We start from the raw sequence: 27484 nt of genomic DNA, 5'->3' as shown, positions 1-27484 counted from the left end.
GTCTTTAAATGTCATCATATTTCCTCCGTCATGTCTGAAACGCTGTCGTTGTGAATTTTATTTTGGGGATGGGTCGGCCGGGCCAACTGATGCCAGTACTCTGGGAGACATAAAGCCACACTTCTGTTTTACACACACACAAACTAAAAACACCTGACAAAAACTAGAGAAACAACACGGGGGACGTAGCGCACCTCCTTATCTGTTGAACTACTCAGTAAAAGGTGAAGGATAGCGTCTCCGGACAGATTTACCACCTCCATGTGGGCAGCTGTTTTACGGTGGAAGCAGGACATCTCGGACGTGCTCAGTTCGTGGCTTTGACCGATTTGTCGGCGCTCGAGTGCAACCGCATTGGACATTAAAACAATTTGGGGAAAAGAAAGGATGCGCGCGGGCTCGTTTTAGTGGGGGCAAGTGCACGAGCGCATGAGCTTCAAATGCATGTGTGCAGCCTTGGTTCGTGAAACGTGACGCCATTACAACATGTGATGCACGGCACCTGTGCAAACAACACTACAAATACTTCCTTGTTTTCGCGGACTGGCCCTTTAATTAGCCTCTAATTAGGCCACAGCTCCCACAGCTGAGACAGAAAGAGACAACCGGCCACAGCCAGCTGTAGAATGACCACTGGCAAAGGAATAAGATGGAGTGAATGAATGGCTGGAAAACTGCTTTTTTCCATTCCACTAAATCACCTTCTAACAACAAGTGTTATCAGTTTTTATGAGAACTGCGTTAAGATGTGGGATCTTTAAGGAGAGAAAGCTGCCTATTGTGCATGAAGGTGAATACTGTGAGTAAGGTGTCTGTAAGAGCTCACGAACAAGCACTTATGCACTAATACTTCATGATTTACGAACCACATCTGAGAAGTTACGCAATGCTCAAACATGTGGCCAGCACTGAAAACAAACCGTGGCACGCGATGGGAGAGAGGTCATTTTTATGCGCTATAGCGTCTCGCTCCGGTCTCTCTTCACTCTCCGTCCTCTCCTATTCCCAAAGGCGCACTTAATGCAGCTCACAGGGAAAGTGGTCAGACGTTATTAGCTCAGCCGACGTGCCTCTGACTTTTTCCTGACATAAGTTGAGACCTTAAATAGACTTAGCGCCGGGGCAAGGGACACGCGATACCCTCTGCTTCAAGAGCCATTGATGAAAAGAGGAGGAGTTGGCGGTGCGCGGCGGAAGAAAAATGACAACTAAAAGGCTTCAGGCTCGATGATGAGGTGACGATCCAAAATCAGGAGGGGCAACTGTTCTGAACTAAAGCGTTAATCAGAAACACGTGACTCGTCCTTTGAGGAGCCGTAATCAATGCCACACCAGGGCGACGCGATGCCAGACGGATTTCATGAACCGCGTTCACACGGAAACAAAAATGTCTTTTATTGTTGTAAAAATGATCTTTAAATGCATCCAAGTTACCCTAAAAAGGTGAATTATTGCTTTTAAATAACCAATATAAGTGGGTTTACAGTAAAAAAAAAAATGCGATTCCATTATGATTCTATGTGGAGTTTGATGTGATTGAGGAATGTATTAGTTAGTCACCTTTCTGGCCCAATGTTATCTTTATTGTGTAACATGTCAGGAATGCAGGATTAATACCATATGAAGAGCGCTCTAAAATAAATAAAACTGTCTATTAACTGCAGGGAGAAGAAAATCTGCTGCTCACATGAAGATGCTCTCCACATGATGGAATACATTTGTGCACATAAAAAAAAGGTGAGAAGACATAAAAATCTAAAGATTCCCGACTTGTTTTACACATCCTGTCTCTCTCTCTCTCTCTTTTATACATGCTGCATTTGATGGGAAATGTGAGAACTGATTCAGCAGGTGACCTGAATCTATAAACTATTTCTTTTACAACAGAAGAGTCAGCAGTAGTAAACGAAATGAAAGCAACATGTGCAGTTGCCATTGTTCTGGGTTTGTTGTGTGTGTGTGTGTGTGTGTGTGTGTGTGTGCGTGTGTGTGTGTGTGTACTGTATGTAGGCAGCATCCTGTGGAGAAGCAGAGGGAAACCATACCATTGTGTGAGTGCGTGTCGACGTGTCCTTCCTACCTCCTGCCTCACCAACACTTTTACAGCAGCGGATACACAACAATAGAAAGTGTCATTGTTTTCTTTTATGCTGTTCGACACTAACACTGGAAGGCCATTGCTTTGTAATACTGATAGATCTCTATCACTGTATATGACAAGTTACCCTGAGAGTAAACAAGCAACCTGATTCCTTCCCATTCCCAAAATAAATTTTTTGAGAGTTTTCTTCACATATTTTGCTGCACAGAATTAGTTGCTTACAATTCTTTCCACACCTTTCAGAACAATAACTCTCAACTAGGGTTTTGTTGTGTGTGTGTGTGTGTGTGTGTGTGTGTGTGTGTGTGTGTGTGTAGGGTGCTTGGAAAGACTGTGAAGCTTAACACGTTTATTACTATAACAGTTTCAATAAAATATGTCAACATGCTATATTCTTAGCTTCAAATAATAGACACCGTTCAAAAAAAATAGCAAAGAGAGGAAGAAATTAACCTCAGAAATAGTTACAACAGCAAATGTGGTTACGGTTGTAAATGGTTGAAATACTCATATTGCACAGATTGGACAAAAAGTTAGCTTATGGACAGTTCGTTGACATGTCCACTTGAATGGAAACTGGACCCAGTCAACTTAACACTGTAAAAACTGAGACAAATGTACTTAAATATTAACATATTAACAAAATGTCCAAATCTGGGTTAATATTCAAAAGAAATGCACTAATAAGAGTCGATTGAACAGCTTTTCTGAAGAAAACATATTTCCACTTCTATTGCGCCTCGTAAAACTCATTCTTGGACACAGAAGCAGCTGCACAGACTCAACAGAGGGATCAAATGCTATAAAAGCTGCATAATATTTAACTCTAGACCACAACATGTCTTGTGCAACTCTGACATGTATTTTTACGCACTATACAAGAAGTAAATATAACAAAAAAAAAAAAAAAGTGTAAGTGTATCCGGCGTGGTCACCAGATCCACTAACTTTCATGAGACGACGCTTCGTGGATGAATGCACCGTTGGATTACGACATGTCGTCCTGGCACGAGGGACGGAGGGACGTGGGACGGGTACATATACATACAAAACAAGCCATAATTGGCCTTGATCACGCTCCGCCATTGAGACGTACAGTAAGTGTGACAAGCAGCAAGGAGAGAGGGGGAGAGAGGGGGAGAGACGGTGTGGCATTGTGACAGAGTGATTTCGCACAAGAGGATGAACTGTATTATATATTGACCCTGCAGAGGAGGGCAAAACAGTCATGCTGCACCAGCAGGGAATCCATATCACACACACACACTCATACACATACACACACTTATACACAAACAGCACAAGGTCTTTGTTCATCTGGAAAATGAATGAAGGCATGAATCTTACGGAGAGAAGATAAACATCACGCTGGCTTTACAATTGTTTCAGCCATTACGTGTACAACTTTAGGACCGACTTGGAATAATCTCCCAATAACCGTGCGGTGGGTGCCTCGGTTATTTATCGCGGGCCTGCTCATCAAGCTGTAAGCATCTACAGAAGAGACGGCGCCTGCAGTTCGACTCGCATTCCTTCTCTGCTAGGCCTGTCACACTCCACGTTTAGCGTGAACCTCTTCTCAGAACAATAATGTCAACATCCAGATGAGAACGCAGAAACCGCCGAGTCTACAGCGGCTGCCAGGATTCCTCTCTGGATTCTGAAAAACTATCTCTCTGCATTCCATGTCCTCAGATGAGATGACTCCTTGACCCTTTGGATCTCATGACTAATCCCTCTCCAAGGAACAGGCCTCCAACTTAATGATCGCTCAGCTTTTCGGAATGCGCTTCTGCAGCTTCCACGAGCACCTTGAAGTTTGGTGTCCTTTGAAACGCAACGCAGCTGAGGAAGGCTTTCATTTCGGATATTTTTCATGCTGCGTTTTATATTATTATTATTATTATTATTATTATTATTATTACGGTGCTTTTAAACAGGGAGCCAAGACACTCACTCACTCATAGTTGCCCTGGGCTTTTCACCTACTCTCACCTCATTATAGAGCAGCGTGGTCTGTATGTGTTTACTGTTATGTAGGACGTTCAGTAATAACCAAGTTTCAGTTTCAAACTCCAATTTAATTTCATTTTTTCTGTAACGCTAACAATATATCACACTTAGCCAAATCCACAAGTTGCAGTCGTTACAAAACGACCTCTAAGCACGTGCTTTCACACACTCCTTTTTCCCTTATTTCCATAATTACACTTTCCCTCGTGCACGACCGGTAGTGTAAAGTGTGGGACAGAGCGCAAAAATGCTCGTGTCACGCCAAAAGCGTGAGAGTTGGCAACGCCGTTCATAACAAAGATCACAGTTGTCATGACACAGACTCATTCACCCTTCCGCTCTCTTCTCTCCCTCGCTCCCCGTCTCTCCCAGCCTCTTGCCCTGCTGCGCCCTCCCTCCCCTCCGTCAGGCCGCCGTCCCTGTTGAGCGACTCATGCACGGATACAATGTGCTCCACTGTGCTCTTTGAAGGCTAGCATTACCGCTCACACGCAATCTGCTGCCGCTGCCGTTTCTCCCTCCCTTGCATATTTCCCTCTCTTCCTCCTTTCATCCAATTTCCAATTTCGATCTTTCCCCCCGCTCCGCGTCGACTCTCGGCGATACTTGACCTTTTCAAAATAACCCATCAAACCCTAAACTCCGCCGAATTCCCCGAAATTACACCCATCCGTCGGTTATTTTTAATTCGAAGTCGCTGGAGTGTTGGCGTCGTTGGCTGAGGCTCGCTCGGCAGAGCATGCAGCGTCTTCTGTGACAAAGGGAATTAACAACTTCCATCTTTCTTTGATTACACAGTACAGGTTTACGGCTCCCCCGCCTCGCCAAGGAATGAGCAGAAACAGTTGTCCCGCTGCAGTCGCATTATGGAAGCGAACTTGCGTGTTCTTTTCAATTATTTTAACGGAGCAGAAATCTAAAGCACGCTGAGTGTCTCTCGTTTATAGCGACGGTGGAAATTTCACAACAGAACAAAACAAAACAAAAAATAACGATAAAAAAGAAACGAGGCGATGTGTAATTTAACAGTTTATTGTAGGCCCTTCCTGTCTTCCGTCTGTCTCTGATTGTCCCCGTGCGGTCGGCCTCAGGAATCTCTCCTGGATATTCAGAGCATGCCACCGCCACAATGGAAACACGATACCTGTCTTTCTCTCCTGAATCTCTCCTTTTTTTCCCCCCCTGACTAAAATATACCTTTCCGCTTTCCTTTTCCTTTTTTAAAAACCTCTTTGCTCTTTGTGTTGCCACTGTCCAGGCACGCCACCAGCTCCCAAGGCTGAACTGTTCTTCAGTGTTGTGCCCTCATGATGGTTGTGTTATATTGCTGTAAACACAACGCAGGGAAAACGCAGCAAGGAGTAGACGAGAAATGGTGCTAACTGCATGGTTTGTGCGTTAAATACCTCAAGGAATACATACGTTGCCCTCCTCTGTCATTCAGCAACAGGGTAAAAAGCGAATGAACTGAATTCTGCAGGGCTGGTCCCTCTCTCTCTCTTTCTTTCTCTCTCTCCCTCTTTCTGCGCTCGCATCGACAGATCGTTTTCATAACCACTTTTCTGAGGTCACAGCCTTGTCTGCAGTAGTCACGCAACCCCTCGCCTGCTCAGTCAGCTTTACGTGCGCGCACACACACACACGGATTACGCGCGCACTCTACCACGGCAGTACTACACTACGCTACACAAACCCCCCTCTTAAAGAGACAGCGCCTTCTCCCAGCAGCCGCAACATGTTACAGACTCCGCTTTTAAAGGCTCAGCGTGCCTATTTTTGGCTCTCCGTGCTCAAAGCATTCCTGCGACGCCGGCCGCGCACATGCAACCTGTGGCTGCAGCGCGGAAACGTAACACCGGTTTGAAGACGATTTTCAGGTTGAGCCTTCGACCATGATTGTTTTCACCAGTTTTGTGTGATGCATTTTTTTTACAATGAAAACAGAAACATGCAATGGTTATTATTTTTTTTTTTTCTCTTCTTCTTCGTGTATTTATGTGAGGGAAAACAGGTACCGTGGATTAATTAGAGTGGAGACACCCCTGCTCTGGTAACAATATACTTCAAGGGGCTCATCAAAACGCGCCCTTTATGTGGTTAGTGCACACTTAGGATGCGGTTTCTTTGCCTTTATCTCATAAAGCGCGTTTGTATCAGTGGTTCCAGCTGCTGTCGCAGGTGAGAACCGAACACGCACTGATCGCTGAAAGGAAAGACGGTTATTTCTCAATCTCTGATGGTTTCTGTGCGCCTGCGTTCGCCCGTGTGTGTGGAAAACATGGTGATGGCCGTGTAGAGCAAGTGAATTCCTTCAGCATCCAGAAAACAGAGCCTCGCATTGTCCTGTCCAGACCAGGACCTATCCAAATCCCCCCACCCCCCATCCCCTCCTGCCCTGCTCACCCCCCGCTCTCTGTCTTCTCCTTTCTGTCTTGTTGCCTGTCCCGACACCTCTCGATCCTCTCATCACCTTTGTACTACCGGGATAGCCCAAGGAGGAATATACAGTAACAAGGGATGACAGGGAGCCAGAGGAAGAGACAGTGGACAGAGAGAAAGTGAGTGCCAGTGGATTTTGAACGGGCTCAGGAGGGCAGAGAGACAAAGAAATCATTCACGTCGCTGGCCTTTCGAACACTTTTCAAATTCCTACAAGGTCTGGTTTGTTGGGCAGCTCTCAAATATAATATGACGGATGTGACCGAGACCTTATACTAATACGAAATGATAGAAAACAGAAAATCACTTCCACTTTTTGCAGAGACTTTGGCTGCTTGTTGCTGTTTTAGCACAGACTTTTTAATGTCTCGAGCTTATTTGAGAACCAGACATGAAAGAGCGCTCAGATAATTAGTTATGCTGGGGTTGTTGAAGTTTAAATTCCACAGATCTGTTAATATTAGCAAACACATTTCTACATATTGCAGCAGCGGTGCCGTCAAATCGGGTTGTGCTCCCAAGAAGGGTCCATACGCTCGCTCCACCTCTTGCGGTGCTCACATACTCGACACTGGAAATTCTTAAGAGTTTGTGAGTCGAGACGTGTGTTTTTAGAAAAAGCTGACGCCATGGAAGTTCATTTTTTTAAGTTTTAGTGCAGAGGGTTTTTTTTTGTTTTGTTTTTAGGAAATGTTGATAGCCTATTCCCAACAGCCTCATCTTTTCCTTATGCCTTTCATTCTTCCTTTTAAATCTGGACCAGTTGTGTTCTTACTTACAGCTGTGAACATTTTCCATGTCATAATCATGAAGTTCCTCTCGAATGTTTTTCTAAATATTGCACTCATGTCCCTTAAATTCAAAGCCACAACGGGCTCCTTTTAAACTAATTAGCAGTTTTTAGCTCATCACAAACACACGGTTAAATCAGTTCCTTTCAGACTTGCTCTCGCGTCCTGGTTTCTGGTTTTCTGGGGATAAAGAAGGAGCCAAAGTAGATCCAATCTACGTTAAACAAACAGACCAGATGCACACTTAATGCAAAACCCTGATTCTGACAGCCCTGACTTTCCTTCCTAATCCAGGGCAGGAACAACAGTCTTAGCTTGTTGCCCGCAACGCTCAACTGCGTCCATTTGTCGCGTATGAACATGTGCCCAGGCGGTGTAAGCGCACGGACATGCATGAGCACACACAAACCTCGGCGAATTCAAATATTATTACCTGCACTCTAGCTGTATAATCAAAGCTGACATTTTGACACATACTCTACACAGAGTGGACAATAATTCTTTACAAGCTGGAATGAGATTTTCCAGCTCATCAAATCTCAGTTTGTGTTTTTTTGTCATGACATCACCAGCCGAGGGAGTGAAGCCACAAAACAGCCTCAATATGGCCTGGAAATTGACAGAGAATTTTGGCCAGGAGGAGGTTGCATGAGAAGGAGAAGGACTTGAAGTAGCAGGGAGGGGAGGCTTGCCAGGAGTAAAGACTCGGGGCCTGAAGGCTTTTGGCAGGTGTTTTGTCTCTGCTATCCATCCAGCTGCTGACTACAACCAAGGGAGGTGTTACAAGGAAATCTATTAGCTGTACAGACAGGCTGTAATCCTGGTAATCCTGCTTTTACTAATTTCTGCGCACTTTCGGCGCTTTTCTCGTTAATCTGATGTACGTCTTGCTTCAGAAAGGCGACTTGATCCTGGCAGGTGAATATATAAGAAAGACGTTACTGTAGATACAGCCGAGCAGACATTCTGCGAAACGAGCAGCGACATTACCTCGATGGGTTAAGCACCAACTGTACAGATACATGACGGATTAGTAGACAAACAGACAAACAGTCAACCAGGCGCGATATTCCAAATCTCTGGAAAACATGCATCATAGTAAACTGTCTACCACAGCTGCCACGGCTTCAAATCATGTGACTCTGCCAATTAGGAATTAGGTCAAACCCAAGAGTTTTCTACATGAATTGGCCCATCTGACATTTTAATAGATATGCATAATGAATTATGCATATCTGTCTCCTTTTATTCCATACGTCCTTTTTTTTATGTTTGCAGCCCTCATCGACCTCGCTGGTACACGCCGGCGCGTTAACGGGGGTTAGGTATTGCGTGACAAGCTGCCCTCGTTGCAAGTGTCTTCCTGCTCGGTAATAAATAGCGAGATTTTTTTGTGTGCGTAACGTCAGAGTATGTTGTGTCAGACTAAGCTGTGATTATGGGTTTATTGAGAAGTGGACAAGTGAGTGAAGCAAAGCGAAATAACAATGTCAAGGGAGGGAAGGAGAGAGTGGGAGGCAGCGTGAAGCCACACAGGCAGGCATGTCATGCTGAGGCTGTCCAGGCCTCCGGGCCAAGGTGTGGAGGCACCGCAAGAGAGGAAGGGTTAAAGGAGAGATTAACGAGATGACTGAGGGCAAAACACAGTGGGAAAAAAACACACACAAAACACACACACACAAAACCGAGCGGTCTGGACAGCCAGAATGTAAAGGGAAATGATAAACCAAGAAAAATGTGCACACTTGATGTTAATTCACATTTCTTTAAACTATACTTTAAAATGTTTGAGACTAAGAAATGAATCTACATCAGGAAAAACATGCCTACAACTAAAGAGATAATTGATTTGTTCTGTGATGTTACTCTGGAATGCAGTCTCTTTCATTTACACCGATCAGGCATAACATTATGACCACTTTCATAATATTGTAGGTCTCCCTTGTGCCAACAAAACACTTGTGACTCATCAGAGAATGGACATCGACCTCTGAGAGTGTCCACCTTCTGCTGTTCTTCATGTTTTTAGAGTTGATCCTAAACCGTTTTGTGTGTGCGTCTGTATCAAGGAGTGTCAGGGTGTGGGCGCCAGGTCTGGTCTAGGTGGATGCTACATGTCTAAACATCCACATGAATGCCAGGTCCGAAAGTTTCCCAGCAGAAACTGTCGCAAGACGATCAGGGTTATTCGGTTCTCCCGTCGGCGGTCATAATGTTGTGGCCGATCGGTGCACGCAGGCACACCGCAGTGCTCATTGTTTTCGGGCTTAAAAGGCGGCCGCGCCGTTGAGATTGTAGCTTCAGCTTTTGTAGTTCAATTCCTGGATTTGTTTTCCACACGAGGCCGTTTTATTTGAACCAACATAAAAGAGAAAGAATTCCGACATGAACAGATGGTAAAATGGTCAAGAAGGTTCCAACAGCAACATCGGCTCCAGCGGGAAACGCTGACAGACAAAAGACCATCAGTATCCGCTGCTTCTGTGTGCACATGAGAGCGGGTATTTATAAAACTATCACCACATTATCATGCCTGAGACATGTGAGCGGGCGCGGCATCTTCATCCTTAACTTGTTTAGGACATATTGAGGTCATTTTTCCCCGGGTTTACACAACATTGCGTGAGAAGGGAAGGGTATCTGGTGGATCCAATTGCCCTCTGTGAGGGCGGCAGCGCCTCCATGAATGTGGCCTTTGAGTGGCGAGAGACCAGTAGACATGCAGACAGCCTGTACTTACTGTATGTGGGAAATAAGCCTGATGCGACTTCAAACAGCCACAATGATGTTATTATGGTCCCCCTCTCCTCCCCAAAGACTGTTTCCCTCTTCTTTCTGAGAACTTGTTGCTCATGAGTCACAAGGAAGGACTCTCCAGTGATCTTTTGTTTACCCTCATATTACCCGTGGTAAGATTTGGATGAAACCCTGCCTCAGTTTCAGTGTAAATACGATGTTTTTAGTTATCGCTCCCTCCGTGGGACATCGAGCCATCGCTGTGATCATCTTCATTTTCCCACTGTTGAAATAAATGTTGCTTTTTCTCGGCCAAAAAGCTTTCAGAGCTTTTATTTTACCGAGCAACACTGGACATCTCAACCATGTGGTGTACAGAGGAGGGAAGGACATAATGTGCAAGAGGAAGCAAACATCATATCAAGCAAAACCAAAGTTTTTTTTTTTTTTATATATAATGACATGGTTTGTCATGGTAAAACATGTGCGTGACAGCACGGCTTTTCTGAACTTTTATCAGATGCACTGACGGACGACGAGTGGATGTGATCCAGCTTTGAATCCGGTGCTATATTTACACAGGCATTCAACACCGGCGCAGGCTGTCACACCCACACCTTTTCGGTGTCAGACTTTTTGCTGAGCCAGGGAGAAAGTGGGTTAGGCAATTTTATCACATTTAATTTGTAAAAAACAGAAAAATGCGTGAGCATCACTTAGTATTTCTTGGGCATTTTCTATCTTTACCCAAGTGCTAATTTATGCCAATATGCCTGCATCTATTTCAAAAAAGCTGAAAATCTATTAATCCTACTGCCTGTCTCCCATTAATCTTCCTGCAGTCGGACTAATTGTTATCCCAACGTTGCATGTGTTAACGTGGAGCCACGGCAAGCAATGACATCCATGCACGGTCCAGGAGATCCCGAGCTAGAAATCAAATATGATTGAAAAATTAGGGGAGTGGTGAGTGAAAAATAAACATGGGTGGTAGCCACTTCCAGCTCTGTGTTTGACAGATGACGCTGTACGAAAACAGGGATTAGAGCTGTGACTGGACGAATGTGAGTAAATATGCGAGCGCGCGCACATGTGGTGCATATTTAAAACGTTCGCAATTTGATGATGAAAACAAACACTGGCACATTAGCATGGAGAAATTCCCTGGCTCTGCACGCAAACTTCGAGCTGGGGTGGGCCTCGGTGTGCGCGTCTTCGTGTGTTGCTGTGGGTGAAGCCGGCAGCTGTTTAAATCCACTCTAACAGTGCTCTCTCTCCCTCCCTCCTTCTCTCTCTCTCTAACTTGCCAATTTAAACGAGATCTTCAGAGACGGAAACAGAGTTTGACGCTTCTCTTCACCTCTGTGTCATTTTCTTTCTCTTTTCCCCTTCCTGCTTTTTTTCCCCCCTTACTGTTGGAAATATGTTTTGTTTTTTTTTTTGTTTTTTTTGCTGCAGCTGCATTGACTTTAAATTTGAATCCAGCATGATAGTAAAAACATATACCCAGAGCTCATTAATCCCACCGCATTAGCCGCGATGAGCTCATGCACCTGATATGATGCTCCGGCCCGATCCCCTTAGCTCTCAGCCATGCACCACGTATGTGAGGTCGCGCTATCGTGCCTGATGAATAAGTAATTAGATCAGCGCTGCATTAGCTCCTGAAAGGCCCAAAGGCTTGCAGCCGGTGGCTCCATTTCAAATAAGGTCACGCGACACAAAGGAACCACGGTGACAGGAAACAGTGCTCCCGTGCTCCTTGAGATTAATCAAAATTGAGGTACGAGTTGGTCAATAACGAGACTATAAAAGGTCATATCTGACTAAAATGTTTGCCGTTTATAATCCTGTACTCTGCACACTGGTTAAACAACTTTATAGTCTATTTGCACTACTGCTAAACACTACAAATTACTTTATTTGTTTATTTGGTCATTATGCAATACACACGCATGTTATACTGTACCCTGCACCCTGCTATCACCGTTCCTAAACACACTGACAAAAACAAACAAACAAAAAAAACAGCTGAAGTCGAAGTTGAAGTTTTAATCACTGGAAAGTGATGAGATAAAGTGTGTGAGATCTAAATATGAACAAAGGAAGTTGATTAAATGCGTCGTATGAAGGCAGCTGGCCTGTAAATTGAGATGAGAAGAGGGAAGATGAAACACCCGTGAAAATATTTAAAGCCCGCTTTTTGTGGAGCGTTAACGCTGGCAGCGTGAAAGATTGAATTTGTTTATTCTGTTTGATCAGATCAGTTAAAGTCAATAATTGACTGCAGCAATAAAATGCTACTCCTCTATTTACTTTAAATAAATGCGCCATTAGATTAGCCCTGTCCTTTAAAACTGATTTAAATCAAATGTTGTGATCGGACAGAACAACCACATTTCATCACGAGGAAAAAAAAAAAGAACTGCAGCACAACTTTTTTTTAAAAAAATAGCACCGCTATCGTTTTAATTATTCAATCACTGCATCTTTTCTTCACTGTGAGCTGCTTGGAAAAGCCTCAGAGGGCTTTTAGCGTGAGCTATCCCAGTGGGCCTCTGGTTGTTGGTGATGCCAGTTAAAACCTCGAGCTTATCATTTATGAATAAATAAAGAAAAAACAACTTGTTTGAGTTCTGTGAGTTAATATTGCCTTTTGGGCTAGTGTGTGTTTAGTGCGTCTACGCACCTGCGTGTGTCACGCTACATCATCGTTCAGTCAGTTGATGACATTTCAATGTAAGTGCACACACACACACACACACACACACACACACACAGACGTGCACTTTCCAAATAACTCCCAGTAAGTATTACTCTGCCCCATCACCGGTGTGTTTACTGTAAAACACTTGCCTTCCATTCTCCCAGGTTAACAAACAACCCCCGCGGGGCTGAGCAAAGCACAAGTCACGCAACTGCCTTTCTGGCTCAGCCACTCTTTGCCCTCGCATACTTGCGTCTTCCTGACTGACTGGATACCTGACTCTCTGGGTGAGACATTTGCCCCTGCAGAGCTGTTCCTCTTTTAAAATGTGCCTGGACGCTGTCAAGTCAGGGAAAATCCCGCCGCCGTTAACCGATGTTCGGCTCGGCTTTGGCTTCCTTCGCGGGGGCCCGCGTGTCTGCGTGCGCGTGTCTGACACGGAAGGGTTGTCTTTGCCCTCCCTGCCTCTTGCTGTACCCTCCGCTTGCGTCTCCCTCCACCCTAAAAATATTTTGTCAGGTTCACTCATTCGAGCGTAATTCGGCAGAGAGCAGGAGTTCACTAAGAGTTTAGACTGCACGGGGTGCGCAGAGTGCAGCCAAGCCTCGCCAGCCTATAATAAATTAAATAGAAACACTTTTAACCACACTCTTTCATCACATTACTATCAGGCTCTTTAATATAAGTCTTTAGCAGGAAGGCCTCTTAGCTCCGTATTTATTCAACACATTGTCTGAAAGAAACGAACCCAACCCCAACCTCAGAAGCTTCGCCAAATAACCCTAACAGTATATGACATGATCTGAGGGACTATTTTTACTCGGGCGAGTTACGTGCTGCTGTTTTCCCATATCAAATGCTGATGAAAGGGGACCTCATCTGGCTGATGGTAGTTAGCGTATCGAGCTGTATCGGGTCAGATGCCACCTTTGGTTAGTGATCTTTCCAACCGCATGGAAACATATCGATTTACATTAGGGAACAACAGCAGGAACCGGGTCTGGCCACTGTTGCACACTGAAGCATGCTTCAATTAAGATAAATGGAGGTGACAGACGAAACAAACGGTCCGGCGTACAATGCGCTCGGGCAGCCCCAAATGCAGATGCAGCCTGACGACATGTAGTGCATGCGGTGGTTGTGCCACGCGAGCAGCCTTCCTTAAAAAAACCAACATGATCACTATCAGTAATACTGCTTATCAAAGGCATATGCTTCAGTTCCTCTGCACTCATTCCATCGCTACTTCCTTCCGACATTTGTAGAGCAGCTTTTCTTTGTGGTTGACGGTTTTAAAAGTCTATAATCATGATGCATTCAGGTGCAGCTTGTTGTAGTTTTGTTTTCTTCTTGTCACGCGGTGATTTTACTGGTTACGGCTTCTACTTGGTAAGATGTCCCATGTATTGACAGAGCAGCAGTGTCAACGAGTTCAATCGTGAATAGCCCTTTCCATTCGCTCGGTTTAGCCATCAACAGATCGCATTACTGACACCAGTGAGCTTTTTATGCGAGTGGCCATGTTAAATTGGTAGTGCTGCTGCAGCTAATAGGCATTGGGTGCACAGTGGGAAGAAATTGGTGGCCATTCGAGCCAGCGTTTGGTTGTGGATCTATGTCAGGCCGTCACTATGTCAGTTCACCCTGTCCTATCCAGGTGAGCGGGGTGGTGAAGGGACACGGACAAGACAGGCAAAACTCCACGGCCGAGATAATATATGTAAACAGTTTACACGTTGTTTATTTTCTTCTTTATTTGTATGCATTCAGAGATCCCACAATAAACAGTCGCGAAACTTTTTCCTAAACTGAGAAATTCAGAACCTCTGTGTTCGAGTGCCCACATGCCACAACAAATGAAAAGAATGACTGCTCCAGGGTTTAATGAGTTATCAAATGGGCTTTCAACATGTGGCTTTTTGCAGTACTAAATCTGTAAGCCATATTGTATGTTTGCTCGGAGATCAACGAACCCTATTTGTTTTCTGCGTGGGGTAATGGATATAAACTGGCAGTGTACAATTATTTATTCAAATCCAGAAGGAGTGTAGTTGGTATTAGGCAAGGACGGAGATGCGTGCTTGTAAAAATAGCGCATTGCAGCGCAAACCAAAAGCAGAACAAATGTTTGCAACAAGGAATATGTCTGCCAATAACATTACCGTTCAATAACTGAAGATTGACTGCAGTTTGCACACCCAGTGGATATCCTAGACGGTACAGGGTTTCTGCTCGCATGCCATAATGTCATAAACCATGTAAAACAACAGCTGGAATATGTCAGCATGTTTGTAGCACCACTGCTCCTTAAACTGCTTCCATTATATAATTATCAACTTAATCTCCGGGGGCTTTGGTGGGCTTTCCTTCTCGTCCCTCTGTGCTCGCCCTGCTCAGGCAGACCACTGCGCTAAGCGGCGGCTGTGACAGTAATTACACAAGACAGCTTCCAACAATAGTGTTGGCCCAACAAAGGCTTCTGCTCCCTCTGCATGAGACCTAGCTGTCCATTCACACTCACTCAAACTTCAATACACACTCCGCTCGCCTGTTCGCACACACATGCTTGTGCAAAAAAGCACACCTCCCGCCGCTGCGCCGCCTCCGCTCGCTGTGCAGTTAACGTCTGAGGGGGCCCCCCTCAGACGCACTGATTTGAGCAATTCACTTATGGCCTTTTGTGATCCCAGGGGGCTCCTTTGGCCCCCTTAGGCTCAAAGAGTCTCTCCACTCAAGCGAGTTCAGTGTCCGTGGCACGAGAGGCCGAGCTGGGACAAAGCCGGTGTCATGCGTTTGATTCAAGCAACTAATGAGTTAGTTGTGAGGATGCTAAATGCGCACGGCGCCTTCTCCATACATGGTTTTCAACACGTACAAAGGATTAGCATGGCTGGTCTGTCACAGTAGTTAATAGCTATTGTGTGACTGATTACTGCAGAATGGGCAAACGCACATGCGAGAGGCTGAGAAGAGTGGGCTGACATGCAACTAATGTGTACTTTAACATGGAATCAAAGGGGAGGACAATGGCTGTGTGTGTGGGGTGAAGCAGAAGGAATATAGCAACTAACTTCAATAAATGCGTGAAACCAGAACCAATGATTGTTCTTTAGGGAAAACTGACCCAGTATATAAAGACTGGGTTGCCATAGTTTAAATAAGCACCTGCAATGCTTTGAGTTCAAAGTTTTTTTTGCATGCCAAAACAAAGGACAGGAAGACCCTGAGGAGTGTTAACAGTGAGTTAGCATGTACACCGAAAGGCATTAAGCCACCATACGTCTTGACTTTGTATATAGAACTCATCGCACGAAAATTACAGACATCGCATGTGGAGGAAAGAGGAAGGAGAAAAATCTCGAGCGCTGGCATTTAGCTCGATCACGCACACTTCGCGAAGCGCACGGAGACGAGAGGTGATTTTCTTTTCACGGAGGTCAGCGAGACAAACAGGAGGGCAGAACCCCATTGGGAGGAGAGGGGAGGAGGGGGAGAGAGGAGGCGATGGGGAGATTGAAACGTTGGCGCAAGAATGGAGATTAAGAGCAACGGAAAGCAGACACGGAGCAAAAAAAAAAAGGGGGGCGACAGAGTGGAATTGCAGCCTTATTTGAAGACGCAAATCATGCATGAGAGCAAATTTGCTCTGCTCCGGCAGCCGTTCGCTCCCTGGATCCTAATCAATACAGATATTAGAAGGGCTTAGTAATGTGTGCTGATTAGAAACATCTAATGAACCTTAAAAAAAAAAAAAAAAAAAACGAGAAAAATGTGTTACAGCCTCACTAATAATCATACTCTCAGAAAATGAAATGTAACAGCTCAGAGTGAACTGGAAAATTTCAAGCCACCAACAACCAGCTCAGCACTGGCCAGTCTCTTTCTATCTGTCTTGACATTTAACTGATGGGCTGAGGTTCTTGCAGCCTGCAGGCTCTGATGCATTGCGTGCTGCAAAGACACAGAATGTACAGTTGCAAGCACAAGTAAAGGCTCCCATAAATCAGCATGTAAGCACTGATACACAGCTTGTCATGTTGGTGCTAATTAACCAAGAGGTTTAACTTATTCCAAATGACTTCCATCCTCCGGGCCTCTAAAGCAGCAAGGGGAGAATGAAGAGTTGAAAGGGTTCGGCCTTCAGCTTTGAGCTTTGAGTTTTCAATTAAAAAAAAAAAAAAAGACGCAATAAATGAGTCAATGAGCTGCGCAGCCAAGTACTCAACCCGAGAGCATATGACACTAGTGTTGTTTCACAGGAGGCTGATCATCAGCATGAGCAACAATCATGTTTCCTTATGAACACTTCCATCAAAGAGTCAAAATTACCCCGATTCTCAGTAAATGCTTAGGAAACAAGGCCCAACAACTCTACTTGAACAAAATCCCATTAACAGCTAACTTCATGACAATCCTGACATTCTGATCACCGTCCTGATTTACTGATCAACACTAAATACAAAGTTTGGCTGATGGGGACGTTTTTTTCTTCTTTTTTTTTAAAATCAAGGTATTGAACAATTTAAATTACTTCCCCCCCGATGATGGTGAAAATTGTCTGCCTTTGGGCTGCAGAGTATCAGTGAAGGGTGAAGCCGTGGGATCACTGAGAGTTTAGTGCGCACAAAGTCTCTCTATAATGTGACCTGATACACATTTTCACCCCGGTCATGGGATGAATAGAGTCAGCAGGATTTAGCCTATTTCCACAGTCGGCACCAAACAGACAATCTACTCACAGGCTGGCTGACACAGAAAACAACAAACCCCACACAACAAGCGTAGCAAAGAACAAACATTGGTGTTTTATTTCCTCTTCATCTCAAGTCGCTGAGGCAGTTTGAGAGAAAACCCTTCTAGAAAATAATAAAGAAATCTGTTAATTTACTTCAGTATAAAGTAATAAGGGTGCTACATCCTCTCTGTCTACACTCATCAGGCATAACATTATGACCACTTATCTAATATTGTGTAGGTCTCCCTTGTGCCCCCAAAACAGTTGTGACTCGTCAGAGAATGGACATGGGCCTTCTGAGGGTGTCCTGTGGCGTCTGGTGGGGGTGTCTGGTCTGCTCTGCTCTAGGTGGGGGGGGTTATGTCCAAGTCACATTCACACAAATGCCAAGTCCAGAAGTTTCAGAGCAGAACACTGAATCGTCACAAGACGGTCAACGTTATTTACTTCTCCCGTGGGTGGTTTTAATGTTGTGGCAGATCGGTGTGCATAATGTATATAAATGTAAAGACAGATGACCTGAGGTTATAGACTCTAAGCTTGATTAGATTTAAACAGAGTGATCCACATTAAGGAGTAAAAGGAGTAATCAGTTTTAACACTGGATTTATAGACAAGGTGAAACAGATACCAGCAGCATTATCTAAAAACGGGACCAGCAGAGGGGGTTTTTTGTCTATAATTTACTGGCATTTCCAAAAAACAACAGTACACGCTGACCACACGTTGACCTTTCTCTTGCTAAACCTTTTTGCATCATCCGCAATGTGTGCAGCTCGCTGATACATCTTGGCCTCTGCCCTACCATCTCGCCTGCCTTTAGGCTGGAGAGGATTAGGGAAGGAAAAAAGCACGGGGTCACTGAGAGTTTACAAAACACAAAGTCTGTCTATAATGTGTGCCCCGATTCACATTTTCACCCCTGAGCAAAGACTCCATTCAGAAGCGGGCATCAAGCAGCGGCACTTCCCTCGATGAGAAGTCAAGCGGCCTTGCGCTCGATTCGATACAGACCCGGAATAGAAGAGGGCGCTTACACCCATGACATTTTCTTAAATTAGTCAGTGATAGAATGAGGGTCCAGACTGATTGTTTTGCCTTCTTCCGTCCTTCCTCTATTGCGGGCCGGTGGGTTGGTTACAAAACCGTCTCCTGTCTGCCGGCTGACGTCATGAATCGTGTATGCTTGGCGTGAGTCTGTGGGCTCTGTGGCCTTTCCTTCCTCTTTTATTATAGCTCAGCCAGCAGTTAGAGTCACACAACGCATACTGAAACTAGCTCACATACTTCTGGCAATTAGGGACACGCATGTATAATGAAGATCTAAGCTTTTGAGGCGAACATAATGAATGTGTGCGGCTACCAAACTTGACTCATTCGGGTGCACTTGTCCCTCATTTGTTTTGCGTCTGCTTGCATGTGCACCCATACCCTGTCGACACCTTGAGTGGACTTAAAACTATGAGGGAAGGCGGAGTTTTAATTGAGGGCTTCCAGACACACACACGCTTATAAATACACCTCAGCACGCCGCGGCTACATTTACACCACAGGCATTTATATTTGGGCATGAAATGTTGTTTTGATGGGGGCTCCTATGATAAATTGCAAGACACTGATGATTTTCACAGCAGATTATTTACTGAAAGCAAAGCAGTCCTGAATGGAAGTCGGCTGGATGTTTTTTTTTTTTTTTTTTATGTCTCACGGAGAGACATGAGTTGTTTTTTTCGCTTTCTGCGTGTGAGCGTTTATCAAGCATTAAAAGTATTTAAGGGATTTCTGGAAAGCTCAAGATAGTCTGGGTGTTGTTTTGCGAGTTCAAGTGTGTAAAATAAACTCTCAAAATCATCTGCTGGCAAACCCGTTGTTTCTCTCTTGAGGTCGATCATCAACACTGACGCAATGTTTTCTTTGGGGGATTTGAAATGTTTTCAAGAAAATACAGTAATCTCATCCTAATCCCTCAGTTTGTAGCGTTTCAAAGAGCAACCTGCTGCTCGCCGCGTCCGAAGACACGCACGTGAACCGGGCCCGAGCATTCATCTTCTGAGAAATGTTTACTCTGGAGCCGATGCACACATGTGATAATCACCGTAGCGTCGGTGTTTGCCAACACTGTCTAGTTCTGGGGAAAGCACAATGGATGAGTGAGACTGACAAATAGCGCTGTTCGCGAATGTGTTACGTCACGCAAAAACGCAGCTTGTTTGGTTGTGATCAATGCACGTACTGTGCAACCGGTATTAAACAGTAGTTTTGTGGCTTTCAAAGTTCAATGTTGCAACTCGGTAATTTCAACCATTTGAGGTGTTAAGTAATACCAGCGCAACTTGTTGTTTCATTTTACGCCAAAAAAAAAACAAAAAAAACTAACAAATTTGCTGCAGATGCTGAACTTAAATCAAATCCAGCAATCAACTTCAGTTTACTCAGGTCAAAGCGAAGGATGACAATTAAAAAAAAAAAGAGCAGAAAACAGTGAAGAGCACTCAAATGAGGGAGAGCAATATGGTTTGAAGGTCTGTGGTTTCAGTCAGACAGATGAGGGACACATGCCCTTATATGCAGAGTGAACACGAGGACAGAGAGCGTTACGGGCAGTGACAAATATATAAGGAGTAATGCAAATGCTGCTCCTTTCCCAGGGGTGTGGCGGGGAATCTGATCGCAGTGACATAAGGGTCGAGACCTAAGAAGGCGACAGATGCCGTCAAAATAAGCTTCTGTCGCACCCCATCAAAGACTGACATAGTGCGCATGGTTAAAATAGCCACCCTGGCAATTACGCAATGATACGCTCAGCAGACAAACACATTAGACGTACAAAAAAAAAAAAAAAAAAAAAAACATCTGGTGGCGTAGCTGTTAGAGATGTATGTTTATATCTAAACATTAATGTCCTGTTCCATATCGCGAAGACAAGGAGGTAGTAATTTTCAGTGTGGTCGACCCGTGTCTTGTTCTATTTCCGAAGGGGCTGTGGGTGTTAACTGAAACCGAAACTGTTCTGGACGTCTGAGCGCTACCTGTTCCGCAGCAAACTTTCCACAAAGAATTTGCCAAAATGCTCGGTTTTGTTCGAGACACACGAGTGACAGACTCGTGGCACGTGTCTGCAAAAAAAGAAATGCACCAAACACAAACCACAGGCTGTACTCCAGCTCGCGAGGATGTGACCACATTACAAGCAAACAAAGCCCACAAGGCTCAGCGACGCTTGATATTTCTGATATATGTGCTATGCCAACGAGCAGCAGGATTTACAACGACCCATTCACATGCAAAGCCTGTGATGGTGCAATGCTATGGCCTTATTTATAGCAGCATGAGAGAGGGCCAGTCCTGAAAAGTTCCATCTGATTCTTATCACGAGCCGCTGATGTTTTCATTCCTACTCACATCCGCTCGAAGTGGCGTGAAAGGAAAGAAATAAAAGGTGAAGGCTCCTCATCAAGCTGCTTTGCTCCACAAGATATCTGGATCGCTTTAATGTCAAACACAAATAAAAAAAGAAAAGAAAAAAAGAAAAAACAACACCCCCCGTAGGCACATCACCCATAACAAAAAATGAATCATAAAGGGAATGTTCCCCTCACTGTTTGCCTTTAATTAGCTAATCCTTTAAAACTACAGTAGTAACCTGATTAAAGTTTAGAAACAAAGCATATTCTACTTTCAGATAATGAGGGGAAAAAGTAGTGAAACACAATCACACAGACTCTAAAAAACACATATGCACCCGAGGAGAAATGCATGCAATCGGGGCAGAGAGACAAATGAGGAGGGATAGTTAATCCTAAGGGTAAATATTTAACAAGCTCAGCAATTACAGTGAGGGCAGAGACCTAACATGGAAGAGAAGGGAATTACAGCCTGCTGACTATCAAAGCAGACACACACACACACACATATTCACATGGACCTACCTGATTGGACGTCTGCCTCAAAGTTGTGGAAATAAAAAAAATAAATGCCCTGACCTCACAGCAAATTTAAATCAAATGTGGAGTTCCACACTACCTGTAGGCTATGAATTGATGATATATACATATACATATATATTGTTTTTTTATTTCTTTCTTTCTCATCATTATTTTGTTAAAGCAGAGGTTTGCCCCCTCTGGACACATTTTCACTGGAGCCACGGCACAGGAAAAAAAGCGACTTTAGGTTCATTCTACGTCCTCTCAACTGGCGGCAAACTGTGGCAGCAGAACTATTACATATTCCGACAATTTAAATTAATTTTTTAGTGCAGTTGTAAGATATGAGTTTAACTCGTTAATTTTTAATAGGGCCCGCCTAAAAACCCGGAGAAGGGGGCATCCTTGCGTAAACTTCCCTTTGCACACCGATGCATATTCTCCGAGCACAATAAATAAAATCCTATAAATAACAAATGAAATGCTTTTGCAAAAATTGCTTTTCTCCCTCCCTCGCGTGTGAAATAGCTCATGGAGTCATATCAGGTCCTGTGTCACTATGCCTGTAAGCAAATGGTTTTGATAAACGGTCTGAATCCGACGATGGAACTGAGGTGAATCCACCTCATGTCGCTTTTTATTGACACAGTATATGCACAAATAATAGTACACGCAGACCGACAAGGCCTAGGGGTATATTTGCATAAAGTGCATATGTACACAGTGTTTGGTGTGCTCCACCCTTGAACAGTCACGCACCTGGCAGGAATCCTAGGGAGCTTCCAAAAGCACCTGCTTTACAATTTTTCCCCTTTTTTTCTGGCTCTCTAAAGGTTTCGGCAGACTGCACAAGAGAGCTAAACTATCTAATTAAGATGATAAACTGTGTTTATTAAAGATTAAACAAGTCGTACATTCACCTGATCACAACTAACTGAAAAGGACATCTTTAGTACCTGCAGCAGAAACTTCACACAGCCACCCCCCAGTGGATAAAAAAGAGAACTGCGCCAGAAAAAAAAAATCTTCATTCTTCCTCTTAGAAACTGTTATAAAGACAAATGAAACTTAAAGCTGCAGGTCTCATGGTTTCATTGCACGATTTCTGTCAATGACTCACTGTTTTTTTTAGAGAAAACAGACAGTTGTGACTGTTGTTCAAAACCACAGGAAGGATGTGGACGTGTTGCTCATCTTACATTTATCTGGAGAAGCTCTGGTCAAACAGCACCATGATTAAATAACAGTGGAAAAATACCACGCTGTTGTCAGAGTCAAGCGAGTAGACAGAGTGCAACGAGGGTAGAGATTCCAGATGTATACAGATCCAAATCCCCTCATGTTCCACTCTAATTAATCCCATTAGTGAAGCATCAAAAGACAGATAAGCTGTTCACTACTGCCACTGATAACAAGGCACCCAGCAGAGGAGCAGTAAACAACGAGGCTTTTGCATGGATGCATATTCAAAGACTTCAGAGCAGCAAAACATTCCAGGGGAATGCCTCCTTTAATGCTGTCTTAACTGCTCAAGAAGAAGAGCTGGGAGAGGTGTGTGAATGCGCCCAGGCTGGCTATTAGTACTGACAGAAAACACACCAGCAACCACTCACTTTCAGCAACTTCTAAACGCGTTATGCAGTTATTCCCTTTTACCGCCCGTGCTCGTCACTGGCAGTTCTTAGCGTCTCCCTCTGTCGAGGCAGCGGCCCCTTGTTTTCCAGAGCGGGCCTTTGATAACTCCGATTAGCACCTGCCTGCTGAGTTTGCGTGATGGCTAAGCTACACGAGCAGTTGTGTGTGTGTGTGTGTGTGCAAAAGTTGCGTGGCCGCGGCATGCCAGTAGTTGGGTGCCGTGCCAATCCGGGGCATCGGATGATGGAGATTAAGGGTGCTATAGGGATCAGAGGAAGAAGAGGCGAGAAAGGAGAGCCTCGTGTGTCAAAGGCGAGACCTTTTAAAATCTCGCTGCCAACTTATCGGAAAAGGCAGCTCTCAGAGTTTTCTTTCAGCCCAAGGTCTAAGGGGACAGTGAAACACAGAGGGACTGTTTTCCGAACTCCGAACGATCTGAATTCAACTTTGCAAAAATGCTCACTGTTTGTTTCTTAAAAGCTGTCACGTCCAGCTGTGCTGCTGTCCTCCGAGGCCGATCAGGCAGCTGCCCAAGGCCACCGGCAACAAAATACGGTCTGAAGCGGCGCATGAATATTTGAAGTGGGTTGTGGAGCAACGCTAGGGAGACGAAGATCGGCATTCAGTGGACAGTGGGAGGGTGGGAAAACAAGAGCAGGCCTCAACGTAGCATTTAATTACATGTAAGTGAAAAAAAAAAAAAAAAAGACAGTAAGGGGTGACTGGGAGCTGAAGGGACGAGACAGAAAGTTCTTACAAACATTAACCGCTCTCACAAGCTTGAGAAAACTAGTAATTAGACTGGTTTTCTAAAACAGTGTGAACAGGTGAGAGTTTATGCCGTTCTCACGCGAGCAGCAGAATGAAAAAGTCTGCAGATGAAAGAAAGGGATTTTTGTTTAATTAATTTTCTCTGAATCTCTAAAGTGATCGTTTCCACGCCAGAACACAGCAAAGTAAATATGTATTTTTTCCACTCCTGCTTCAACAAATGCTGACACTATTAACTCATGTTTGTATTACTTAGTATTTTATCACCATGTTTTTTTTTTTTAAAGCAGTAATAACTTACATAAGAAGTAAGTTTACAATTAATATGTAATCCAGTAACCGAATCATATCCATATAACAGAGGTGGAACACAACCTCTGTGCCAACATACAGCCAATAAACCCAATGAATCTAACTCATGTTAGCTCAGCAGCTTCCTACCAACAGAAAAAATCACACACACACACACACACACACACACACACACACACACACACACACACACACACACACACACACACATCCACAGAAACACAAAACACCGCTTGCACTACAAATGTCATCTTTTGACCTCCTTTACCTTGGAAGAAACTCTTGACGCGGAGGTAGGAGACTGCGAGACGCAGCACTGACAGCTTGTCCAGTTTAGAGATGACATCTGGGGGGAACGGCAGCAGGCTGGCCAGGCGGTCCAGTTCAGCGTTCAGCCTGTCTCGGTGCCGCTTGGATGGGTTGGTTTTCTCATTGGCAGAGGACGGCTTCCTTATGACGAGACGGACACAGACAGACAGGGGCTCAGAGGACAGTGGGGAGCGCGTGCGGACGGACGTGTTACAATCAGAAGTCAGATATTAAAATAAGAACTGTCTTTTTTTATTTCTCACACGCTTCAGCAAGCAGCAGCTCGACAAGCAGCAGCAGCAGCACAGAGAAGAGGAATTAACTCGCTGACTTGTTGGACGTGTAGTACTGCTAGTCTAAACCGGAGTTACACGAAGTTGTGTCACAGGTTGTTTTAAAAAGCTTACAGCGATCTTGGTCTATGCAATAACGCCATTAAATAATCACTCATATAAATCTTCTAAACACTTAACTGTCTAAAACAGTGTGCAATAAAAGCAGTCATATCAGCACTGTCACTGTATCAGGGGTACAAGTGATGCCACGCTTAACTCAAAAGAACATTTATTGAGAACTGTAGTACTTTATATTTCAGAGCGATGTGACTTATAAGGCACAAAACTGATGTGGATTCATTTCGAAACAAATACGTGCTCATTAGATGTTCCTTTTTTACAATGATAGAATCTCCTGGATCATATTGTGATATGGATATGGATCATATCAAATATCATATATGGCAAGCACCGCAAGCCAAGCAGAGACAAATAAACCGCAACGTGTCTAGTCTGCCCTTCTTTAAACCGTATTTCTTTTTTTTCTGCCTCAGCCGCCCCCGATACACCATGCACCTTCCCCTCCAAAACAAGACATGATTTAGGAGATTCGTGGTATCGGGGGGTCAGCCCCTGAAGAATATCCGTAGGTTTACATTAAATGTGCCGTGTCTGTTCTACACAGTGACTCCCGATATCAGAGGTATCGTCCAGACGCGCCTCGATCCTTCCCAGTGCCGCAGAGAAAATAAAAATGCTCCTTGGGCATAAAGTTATTTGTGCATCTTAGTGTGGTGTGCCGCAGCTTTCCCAGTCTAACTTAACATAATCCACATATGTTATGGTCAGCTTCAGTTTCTGAGAGTTTCTGTTCATGTGGCCCAAGGAAGAATGCTTTTACAAGAATTGCTAGACTTTGTTTAATTCTGACAACCCAACTAATAAATGTATTTTGAAATACATGTAAATGTCAAGGACGGGTCAGATTAAAGTAAAATTTACTTCACTGGTAAATTCAACAAAAAGCATAAGAAAATAAGGCGCAGAGGTAGCATCGTCGTTCCACTATTAAACAGCAACACTAAAAGTGAATTTCAAAGTAATTTAAATACTTGCAAATAGTGTGGCAAAACTAGGAGGTTCAAAAACAATTGCTTTCGCTGCACAAAACATGAGTTTGATGTGGCAAAGTTTCCCTTTCAGATCAGAAGCAGAGGCAAAACATTAAAACTTTATAAAAGTCAGAGTCCTTGTTAAATTACCACTTCCCTCTTCAAATTATTACTATAACCAAATATCACGACTCATCCGCTGACTTTCATCAAAAGCCACAGACACCTAAAGTAGCAAATGCAAAGTGTGACTCATAAGCCTATAGGACCGTTAATAAAAGTGACTATAATAACTATATGCACATACAAAGTTAGTTTCTAACTCTAATAGTATGAGTCCCAAAAAAATGCTACAATCACTGATGTTATTTGTGACCTTCACTACTACATTTAAAATTGACAATCTGCACCAGTCAGAGCTTAAACCCCTTTATTTTCACACTTTCGTGCTCATGCTAGCCAGTAACTTCCTGTAATTCACTGCCTTTAATATACTAATCAAGCCGAGAAAAAAAAAGGTTTCTGTTGCACGTTGCCAGGCAATGGAAAAAAAAGAAAAACAAAACATTGATTTAACAAATGCAGAAAATTAAACTGCTTAACTGCTTTTGGACGGGCTTCCTCCTCTTTCTGCCCGCGTACATGCAGTCTCCAGGAGGGATCATGATCTTGCGCTCCGTGGAGGGAACAGGTGCGCTGCGGATGACACGGAGCAACTTTACGTGAGGGTGAAGAGGGGAACTACAAAGTGTAAGGTAGTTGTTGCACATTATGTCACCCAATGTCAAAGGCAAAAGTCCCTTGGGATGAAATGTGCACTAAATCCAAAACTAAAACTATAGGATTATTATTCTGTAAAAGATAAAATGCAACATTTAGAGTAAATTTAATTCAAGGGCTGATAATCGCAATTACAATAAAACAAAAACATAAATGAAATATATTGATTAGTAAGTAGAAACGCGCATTAAGACATGTTGGCTCCTTGAAAATTAAATTTAAAAATTCAAATCACACACAAACGTCACATAGAAAACACTTACCTAAGATGTCTCGGACTTTCACTTAATTCCAGTATCGTGATGGCTGTGGCGTCACATTCACTTTAAATGCGGAGATGAGATGCGTCTCCCGACGGCGTGCACCGACTCCAGCGATAAATCCCAGGGAGAATAAAATAAAGCAGAGGTCCTGCGTACGAGCTCCGAGCTGATGTTTTCATCAGCGCTGCACTGCTCGGGGCAGATGTTGGCTGATGCTTTATACCCAATTGAGTCGCCTTCACTTCCTCGCGTTTCAGGTGGCGGATTCCTCTGAATGACATGTCGAGCTCTTCGCACGCAACTCTCTGCCTCACAAACACGGCGAGGGCGCACACACAGAAACACACACACACACACACACACACACACACACACACACACACAGAGCAACACACGCACACACACTCGGCACTCGTGTTGCGTTCAAGTACTGTCTGCATATGGGAAATGATGATTTTTTTTGCTTTTGCTTTATGTTGACGGTAGTTTTGCTGTCATTCTTATAAGGAAAAATCAATTAATATTCTTTGGGCAACATCCAGTTTGATATTGCATTATATGCAGTTTTCGTAAAAAAAT

The 27484-nt window shown here is 44.0% G+C and overlaps 1 protein-coding gene across 1 annotated transcript in view; it reads right to left on the bottom strand.

The window, feature by feature from the left end:
• LOC124995890 overlaps positions 1–27209 on the bottom strand; it is a 59564-nt gene extending 32355 nt beyond the window's left edge. Inside the window, exons 1-3 of the mRNA XM_047568633.1 lie at positions 26906–27209; positions 26466–26558; positions 24435–24616 (exon numbers count right to left, since the gene is read on the bottom strand). Coding sequence (XP_047424589.1) covers positions 24435–24616; positions 26466–26527 — 244 coding nt within the window. The 5' untranslated portion in view covers positions 26528–26558; positions 26906–27209. The remainder of the gene's footprint in view (positions 1–24434; positions 24617–26465; positions 26559–26905) is intronic.
• Positions 27210–27484: the final 275 nt, after the last annotated feature.

Source organism: Mugil cephalus, chromosome 18 (genome assembly GCF_022458985.1).
Source record: "Mugil cephalus isolate CIBA_MC_2020 chromosome 18, CIBA_Mcephalus_1.1, whole genome shotgun sequence".
NCBI lineage: Eukaryota > Metazoa > Chordata > Actinopteri > Mugiliformes > Mugilidae > Mugil > Mugil cephalus.
This window is presented reverse-complemented; position numbering and strand designations above follow the sequence as displayed.